Below are 10144 nucleotides of genomic sequence, written 5' to 3'. Positions count from 1 at the left end.
TATACTCTTCTTCTGTCCTTTCAGTTTCACCCTGACATTCCCGTGCAGAGGAGGGGTGTCCAGTTGCCGCCGGTTATTTCTGCGTTGATCCCCTCCCTTCACACTCTCCAACTGCTTCACACACTCAGCCCCACAGTGGAGAGGAGCAGCCACCCTCAGTCAGACCCCAAAAATAGCCCAGGGGTGTGGGGGGGGTGGGCTGGCTGCAGACCCTAGCAGGGTCCAGGGGAGTCATGTGCTCAGCCTTATCCTGCCATAACACAGACAGACAGGAGAGGAGTCAAGATCTAGAAACAACACAAACCAGCTGGAACACATCTTACAGTGGATGTACTTCAAGGAGTGTCTGCCTCTGTTAGTCACATGCGCTCACTGTAGTTGGAGGGGAAAGTGAAGACTTGAGTTTGGGCACCCAGTAGCCGAGCGGCTGCTCAATACCGGACCATGAAGCTTAGCGTGGCGTTGTTTTTTGCAGGGCTCTTTGGGGCGTTGGCAGCTGTGTTCATCCTCCTCTCGTTTGGAACTGATTACTGGCTGCTGGCCTCAGAGAGTTGCCCGAGCTCCGAGGGATCTGTTGGCCCAGGTGGTGTGACCATTGAGGTGGGTGTGGGACTTTAAACATCAGCAGACCAAGAAGGAAACAGTTATTATTCATTAAGTCTTATTTATATCTTGAATATTATTTATCATGTGTTTTTAGTTGTTCGTAAAACCCTAAGAACTAAAGTTTAATTTGGCTGTTCTAAGGCTACTAAAGTATTTTAGCTTTAAATGGTGTATTATTACCTTTAATCTCATACTGTATATTCTAATGGATCTGGATCTTTAAATAGAATCAAAGTCACCTTTTGATTGTTGCTCCAGTCGTTCTTTCAGTAGATGCACTGCAGGGTGGGGAGGTATCCCTGCAGGCCTTCTTCATGTAATCAGACACTGTTTAATGTAGCGTGTGTGCAGCTATGCTGTGATTGAGACACAGCTTGTGTACCCATGATAGAGATACAAATACCAGAAGTCCCAATGGCATGGTACTGTATTAAATATCACCGACTGGAACATACTTAGCTTTTCATAGTGGGCGTTGAAACTGGAATCGAGACATGATATTACCACAATAAAACCAAAGTTAGCACATAGTATATTCATTAATAAAATGTGAGTAGCTGTTTTTTCCAATTACATCAGTCATAGTTGACTAAAGTAATATTTTTTAGAGCAATAACATTCTTTTAAAATGAATATAAGGTGTAAAAAGGAGGAGTATCAACTTGTTTCAATTCTTAAGTGAACAGTTTAGCAGAACATGTCAGCATCTGTTTGGTTTTTTTTTGGCACGTGTCCCTTTAATACCACTTAATTCTAACGTTTAACAAATGTTTTCCCTGAAATAATTTTGTGAAAATACTTTTTTAGGCTGGAAACGGGGTAAAACTGTTCAGTGTTTCGAGAAAAAAGGGCATTACTAAAAGCCTGTCAGACAAAATCAACATGATTTTATGCAATAGAAATGTGTTTATAATTCTCTCCAAACCTATTAATCAACTTGTGACACCTCAGATTAATCTTCCCCACAGGTTGGGAGACACTGTACTTGTTCAACAAGGTCTTAAAAGGCTGAATTTAAACTAAACCACACCCTGATTACATTAACCTTGGTCCAACTTCATCACAGCCTGCACTTTCATTTCACTGGGAGGCGTTTTATGAATGACACAACAGGCAATTTAGGATCTCTGCTCTCGTGCAAAAATAGTTGCCACCGGTGAGCATGAATGGGAACACTCTTGGCCTACACGCTTGCTCGGCACCAAATCAAACCTGAACGAGGTTAGAGGTGCTTGCTCAGCTCAACCCTTGACCTGACTGAGCGGCTGCTTTGTGCCTCTGTGGCAGCACACTGTACACCTGCCTCACATGATCCTGTGACAGCTCTCAGGCTTTAATTACATCAACAGATAACCATGCATCCATATGCTTATTTCTTTTCTTCTTTCAGCCCGGAGATGTGGTGCTGCCGAAGGAGGACATTTCGTTGGTCACTAGCTACCATGAGGGATTTTTCTGGAAGTGTTCATTTACAAGCGACTCAGCTGATGAAAATTCAGTGTGGAAGATCTGGTTTAGTAAGTGGGACAAGCTGTAATACGTCGTATACTTACAAATGTACTTATCTCAACTCAAACCATGTTTTCCTAAACCTAACCAAGTAGATTTGGTGCCTAAACTTAACCAATCTGCAACAGTTTCGCAACATTAACCACATTTAAAACTGCAACACTTAGCTGGCCTTCACACCAAATCACATGTGGCAAAATCTGAATGTAGGTTATGTGTTTGGGCTGCAGCTGAGGAGAAGCCAGGAGATTATGAGAAAAAGAAGCAGCAGCTCAAACTAATTTGGAGAAACGCAATCTGACTTCTTTGGGAACAAGAACCCTGGTAATCATGTAGCATTGAAGCATTCTTCTATATACTTTTTAACCGCAAAATCAACTGATTCCATTCCTTTAAATATTTTGTTTCTTTTCTTTTAATGTTATTCAAAACCCATTATGAAGAAATTGTGTTATAACACAGTGCTGTAACCCTTGCAACAAATTGTTCCTGCACCTGTGATTAAGGCAGAGTAAGGAAATGAGCATAGATCAGTACTACTACATTTTTAGAAAATATTTTATGTTTTTTTGTTTTAAGTTGTATGGGCTATGCAGGAGCAACTATATATTCCCTATCCCCCCAAAAAAGTTATTCAAAGACAGAAATTTACAGTTATCCCACATTATGATCAAGTCACTAATGTTTGGGGTCAAACGAACCCCAGTGCAGTCTAATTTCTGATCCTTTTAACAAACTGTTAGAAAACTTTAGTGACAGGAATTCAAATAGTGTGGCCCTTTTTTTTCGTCTTTTGAAGCCAACGAGTGCAGGAAACAATTCTCCTTCACTGTAACGTTTCCACAGCAGCATTATGATTCTGCTGCAGGAAAAAATGTCAGTTTTTGATTTGCTGCGATTCTGTCTATAAAATCATGAAGCCCCAATGGTAGACACCCTCTCATGTGACTGTTCAGAGGCTGTGCCATGTGATGTTGTTGTGGTTGTTGTCAGGTGATTGTGCGTCTTCTATTTTCTGATGGGGACTTTGAATGGTAGGTCATTGTCAGAAACAGCCTCTGGCGCTGAAACGACCTTGTGAGGGTCTGTGGAATTTCACATGGTGGAAGAGGAGAGAGAAGAGAAAAGATTATAAAAGCATGAAAAAAAGTACAAAATAATTCAGTAAAATCAAAATCTATTGAACACTTACTACTTTATTGTAACAAAGTACAAAGAGTTATCAACATCTGTCCACTGTGTTTTTTACTTGTTTAATTTTTCTCTGTGTTGATTTATTCTTTCTCTCTCCAGCATATCCGCCATACTCAAAATTGTGCGTGCATGCCTACCTCTTCCCATTCCCCATTTCTCATCAGACCCACAATGCTACAGAGTATGACTCAGCCATCAGTAAGTTTCTCTTTATTTGAGTGATTTTTTTGAGTGATTTAAAAAGAGAATTCTTCAGGGATACAGTTGGTTTACACTTCTGTTGTCCAGTCTACAGAGGCTTCTGGAGCATCTTCATGCTCATTGGGGTGGCAGCTGTATTGCTCGGTGGATTCTTCATCATCTGTGCTGCTCCGTTTGCCAGCCACCGCCTTTATAAAGCAGGCGGCGGCCTCTTCCTGGCATCTGGTGAGGTTTTAAAATGGGTAACAAGATAAGATAAGATATCACTTTATTTATCCCGCACTGAGGAAATTTATCACAGCAGCTCAAGATACAGACACATAGATATGGAAAAACAGAATAAATAATATAAACAATAAGACATATACATACATTCTATATACATTATATACATAAATCAAGTGGTGGAAACTGAGTACAGTCTCTTTTAAAGGGACAGTTCACCTCCCAAATCAAAAATACCAATTTTCCCTTTTACCTGTAATTGTCTAGATTGTTCTGAGTTTCAGAGTATCATTGGCTGTAGAGATGTCTGCATTTTCTCGATTACTTCATAATTGAACTACACGGTCGCCCATGAAGTTGGAATAAAGTACTTTTTACCTCTTTCCATGAAATGATTGTGATAATGTGATTTAATGAACATGAAACCAAAATTAACAGAGGATTGTGTCTGAAAACAAAATTATTCCAACTTTGTGGGTGACCGTGTTAAGATAATTCACAATTTCATGTATTCTTTCTACTTTACTACTCCCATAAACTGTATCACCGCACAGGAGGAAGTGTGCATTAATTCATGGACACAAAGCTCGTGCTTGTGAGATGTAAACATTATTGGCGTCCACCTTGGCTGAGCTGCAGCATTAGCTAGATAAGAACTGCTAGGTGAGCTAGCAGTATCGGTTAGCTATAAACTAATCTGCACAAGCTAGGACGACATGTCTTTCTGCACAGTGATAAAGTTGGCAGGTGAAGTTTGGTAGAAAGAAATGCTCTTGAGTAACCAGGTCGTGATTTTGAGTTTAGGAAAAATAAGGTTTTTGATTTTGGAGTGAACTATCCCTTACATAACTTTATTTATGTACAAGTTTGAGGTAGGCCTCCTACTTTACTTGAGTTATTTCCCACTGTATGCTGTTTCATAATTTTACTCCATTATAGTTAGTTATTTGACAGCTTTGGTTATTGTTGACTTTTCAAATCAGGATTTTACATTAAAAACCCATTATATATAATTATAGATTAAATTGGAGGTCCTGAACATTTTGTTAAACAAGAACTTTACTGTAATACTTTAATTGAAGCTAATAATACTTTTCTTCTTTTACATTGTTGTCTTGATACTCTTACTTTTGTAAAATATCCACCACTGGTTTAACATTTCTTGTATGTACTGTTTTGGATCCGTTTGTTTATGTCAGAAGCTTGTGAGTGAGTTCCTCTCATCTCTTTCTGCCGTCTCCAGGTCTCTTCCTGCTGTGTGTGGTGGTGATGTACGTGCTGTGGCTGCAGGTGTTGGATGTGGTGGATGTCTACATTGACCACCGGCGCTCCACACTGTGTCAAGACTTCCAGCTGAGCATCAACTATGGTCTGTCCTTCATGTTCGCTCCCGTTGGCATCTTCTTCTGCCTTCTGTCCGGCCTTCTTTTCCTCCTCATTGGTCGAACCATCCAGGTTCACTATAACTGACCTTAATCAGTAGCAGGTTAGAGGAAGAGTGGGGGGTTGAGATGTTTTTCTTTTCTTTTCTTTTCTTTTTTTACCAACAGATCTTTGATGTCTTTCCCATTTTGTCTGCTATGTAAAATCAGGACTGCAGAAGCTGTATGGAAACTCAGTGGTGTAAATGACCTGATACCCTGAACACTTTGTTCCAGGATAAAAACATTGCAACCATTCTTGAATTCAGAAATGGCATCATAGTCACTCCAGTCTGAGCTATTTTCAATTGAGCTACGTTACATACAGTTCTGTGCTGTTCTCAATAAGCCTGAGCACATACAGTATAAATACTCATGGTGCATAACACTTTTATTTAAATCTTGTGAGGGTGATGAGTGTATGTTCTTGTTCTAACGAGCTATTTTAATATCTATTTTGCTTTGTAATGTTGTTAAAAATAAATAAAACAAAAGATGATATAATGTAATATAATATAATAAAAGATTAATTTAAAAAATAATTTAAAAAGTGCATAGCAAATAAGGCTTATAAGGTGGTATGATCATTTTTATATTTTGTATATAATAGAAGTGAGTGTTTTTGGAAACAACACCTGCCCAGCAAGTTTTTCCTCCAGTGTGATGATATTCTACATTTTTGTTATGCTCCACAAATCCTTTGAAAAGACAAACATTGATGCTCTCTCTGTGCCACTCTTCTCCAAGCCCATTAATTTATCCTGAAGATGTTACATTTAAAAACAGATCACAAATATTAAACACGCCTTAAAAAAAAGGCTAAATAAGTTTGTATAAGTCCCTTTGTTGGGGACTAGTTTTAGCTGCGGACTAATACAAATTTGGAGCTCTGGTGATTATTTACAGCAGCAGGACAGCGGATGTGTTTCGACACGGAACAAACTACAAGCCAACTACATGCTCATCATAATAAATAAACATGTCACTGTTAAAGGGTTTTCGGGGAGTTTTCAGTAGCCAAAGTCAGGGTCAAAAGACAGAGGGTCCTGTGTGCTCTACAGATAGTAAAATCTACAGATTTTTGAGTTGTGATATACATAAAATTTTCAATGTTGCTCATTAATGTATATGGAGCTCTGTGGTGTGGAGGAAGTATTTATATTAGATTTTGGCTACATATACATTTTTTTTGGAGTTTATTATTTGTTTTTAGATCATTTTGAAAATAAGAAAAATGTAGAATATGATCAGACTTGTCCTTTTAATAAAATAAAATATCCATATTTAACTGAGTGTATCATGCTTACTTATTTTTTTGCCTTTCTGCAGCATTATCTTACTATTTCTGTACATAGTCTGAAACTGTGCTATTTGTTTGATTTTCCTGATTAACCAGTTTGTTGGTTCAGCACAATTTATCATTTATAAAGGAACACAACTATGTTGTGTTTTTGTATGTTTGTGTTGTTGAGTGTTGAGCATTTTATGAGACTATTGTGTCCTTGTCACTGACACACAAAAGGCCCCACAACTTCACTTGCACAGGAGCAAGACACACAGATGTTACTGTTGTTGTTTTGTGTCTTTTTGTAGTGGTTTTGCATCTTTTTGTGGTTTTGTGTGTCTTAATCAGAATTTTGTGTTGTTTTTTTTGTCATTAGAGTGACTTGTAGTCATTGTGTGTCTTTATGGTTTGTGACTCCTTCTTTACGTTTTGTGTTTTTTGTTGTTTTAATGCTTCTCTTTGTAGTTATTTAATGTCTTTTTTGACCATTTTTGGATTGTCTCTTTGTGGTTATTTTGTGCCTTTTTGGGCAACTTTTGATGTTTTTTGGTCTCTTTGTGGCTACTTTGCAATGTTTCATGGTAAGGTACATGCCGCTTCGGTTGACATTTTAAAGGTTAAAGCAACGGGGGGCCCTGACATGTTGGGCCCAGTAGGGCCAATAATTGAATAAATCCAGCCATGCTTCTATGATATTGTTCAGTGTGTTGTGAAATTCTGACGTAGCATAAAATCTGTCTACATAAATGTTCTTTTTGCCAATAAAATGACGCAGCAAAGGCAATGTTTGATGGCTAAAAAATTAAAAGTGTTATCATTGTAACAAAGTTAAGAAATCTCAGAGTCCGGGCCTCATGTTTGTTTAACCAAAATCAACAGTCACTTTTCAAAAAATGTCAGTAAGTAGAAAAGGCTCTTAAGATGCAAAAAAAAAAAAAGGGGGGGGGGGGGATCTAACCCATCTACAAAAGATTACTGTGAGATAATGTGAATGGTCAAAGGACCGTCCTAATTCAAATACATAAATATCAGACTAACAGCAATGACCAATCAGGGGAACACCTTTTACAAATGTAATAAATTGATTCTTGCTGGCAATTTCCCCATGAAATGGGATCATTTTAACAAAGCTCTGGAAAAATACAAAACATCAAGCTAAAATACCACAAGAGGGCACTGCTGTCTCACTTGATTCACACATCCACCTCCACCCTGAGAGGCAGGAATCTTATTTTGCTTATCTCCAGTCTATGGAGTGTATGTGGCATTATGCATCTAATCACAACTTCAGAGGTAGGATCTGTAGATGAAAGAATTCACACCTTGGCTGACAGACGGATGGTAATTTCACTCATGAATGGAGCATTTGATCAGGATCTGAATGGACTCCTGTGTCGATTCTCATGTGTCTGTATCAACTCTTTGCCTTTCGAGCTTTATAATATGCTTATCATACATAGAGAAATGCATCTGTGGTTTGCCTCAGAATGCAGGAGGATAGTGACACAATGTAAGGCATTGATTACTTTGTGAGATTGACTTTGCCTTTACAGACCACACTTAGGATGGAGATCCACACTTCCAAATTCCTGAAATTTCACATTGCTTGTCCGCACTCTGAGAGAGAAGCAGCATCACACTTCAGCTCAGCCTTATGAGAAGCTGCACTGCACTGCAGGTCACAAGACGAGGCCACAGAGGTTGCTAATAAATTGCAAGATAAGATCATAAGATTTGTCTTGTGTCAGGTTGGAGTGGTCCTTTCATCCACGTCTCCCTACGGAAACCGATTTCTTATCTGGTGGACTTCCTGGTCTAAATGAAACCATAATAAGATTTAAAAAAAAGTTTAATCATTGCTCAATCCAGAGTGTGTGAGAAAGAGAGAGAGAGAGAGAGAGAGAGAGAGAGAGAGAGAGAGAGAGAGAGAGAGAGAGAGAGCGAGAGAGAGAGAGAGAGGTGTATTGCAGGTGTGTTGCAGGCTACCTCCAGAAGAAGCTGGGCCTTGCAGTCAGTAATGTCATCAGACTCCCAGCTGAATTCAGCACTGTTCTGCATGATTGCCCATGATAATTGTGTGTTGATAGGGAGCGCCGGAGATGGAGTATAATTTCCACCGAGAGATTCCTAAACAAATACCTGTGCTCAGCAGAGGGATGGAGTGCAGCAGGAGGTGAGGAGGAGAATAGCGGATGAGGGGAGATAGAGGATGAGAGGGTAACACTTCCAGAGGAGGGGGAGGAGGGGGAGGGACAGCAGTCTCACCGCAGCTCTTTATAGTCTGTTCATAATGTGTAAGGCCATGCAATACACTCATCTTAGAAAGAATAAGAATAAAAATCTCTGCACCTTTATAGGAAGGCCAAAAAGAAAATGTTCAATATTATAATATATAAACTGTGGCCAAGAAGTGTTGAATAAATGTGAAAGCTGGAAGAAAGCAACAGCAGATTTTGACAATAAAACAGGCTGACTGTTATTTCATGCAGCCTCTTATTAGGCTTGTTCAAGTTGAGCCAGGTTCGTGCCCTGAATCTTGCATTTGTTGGAGAGCGTCACTACCTGTTCCTCACAGAAAATCTGGTCAGATCAGGTCCTGTCCCCTGACTAACAGGCTGTCCTATTCCAGGTAAATTCCTCACCTCAACCATGACCTTTCTTCCCCTTTCAGCTCCCGGACAGATGAGAACACAAAATAATCGAGTAGAACAAAAAATAATAACACAAAACAGAACAGAAAAACAAACTCCTTTTGTCTTTATCACAAAAACATCCAGAAATAAAATAAAATGGAGAAAAAAGCTAACAGAGAATAACAGGAATAACTGCAATACGAAGAAGAAGTTAAATATTCCCTCAAGTCCAGACATGTTTCAAGACACACAAATACTTTGCTTTCAACAATAATAAATTAATTACAAGTTGTTCAAATTATATTTAATCCAGGATCTGTGTAAATGTAAATATTGTTTATTTCAGAGGTTTGCTGGACACAAGATGTCTCCAAATACAAAGAAAAATCAATTCTCAGTGTTTGTGAGCTGAAGGTTGAACTTTTCACATCACTCTGTTATAAGTTGCATATTAAACTATGATCAGCTTTCACATCAGTTGTGATGTCACCAAATCATGTTTGCACATACGTGTGACAGGATCACTGATAAACAGATAAATATATAAATATATATATTTTTAAAACAGCTGTTGAGTGTCGAGCTCTGCACATGCATCATTCTGCAAAGTCAATATCAAACATCCAACAAAAAGCAAAACACAATCTTGAGTGGAGCTCTTTAAAGAGACGGTGCAAAAAGGCCACTCAATACAGAAAAGTAAATTTACAACATTATGCACCTTCAGTCTTGAGTCTTGACTGGTAGCAGAGTTTGTCACTGTGTTAAACAACATGGTACAGCTGCGGAGCTCTCTCAGAGTCCATGCATGCGCTTGCCAATTAGCATTTGACTGATCTTGAATAATATAGTTCATCATAATCAAATACCACTCATATCAACCTTTCATGTGCATTTATCCAAGACCCAGAGGAGGAGCACCGAGCTTTGATGCAAACCTTACATAGTGGCCAAATAGTGGAATTACATCTCTGAGTTTCATCACATGATGCCATTAGGCCCAAAAAGACGGACTGACATTGTGAAAGAAATGTCTGTAAATAAGTGTCTACATTTTTTTGAGCATCAAA

At 38.8% G+C, this 10144-nt stretch overlaps 1 protein-coding gene across 1 annotated transcript; it reads left to right on the top strand.

Moving 5' to 3' along the window:
- Positions 1-206: 206 nt before the first annotated feature.
- On the top strand, positions 207-5205 carry tmem182a (transmembrane protein 182a). Its single transcript, XM_059343070.1, has 5 exons — positions 207-600; positions 1997-2123; positions 3409-3507; positions 3598-3735; positions 4979-5205. The coding sequence occupies exons 1-5, from the start codon at positions 445-447 to the stop codon at positions 5203-5205; spliced, it is 747 nt and encodes a 248-aa protein (XP_059199053.1). The 5' UTR covers positions 207-444.
- Positions 5206-10144: the final 4939 nt, after the last annotated feature.

The sequence above is a fragment of the Centropristis striata genome, chromosome 10, assembly GCF_030273125.1.
Source record: "Centropristis striata isolate RG_2023a ecotype Rhode Island chromosome 10, C.striata_1.0, whole genome shotgun sequence".
Taxonomy (NCBI): domain Eukaryota; kingdom Metazoa; phylum Chordata; class Actinopteri; order Perciformes; family Serranidae; genus Centropristis; species Centropristis striata.
This window is presented reverse-complemented; position numbering and strand designations above follow the sequence as displayed.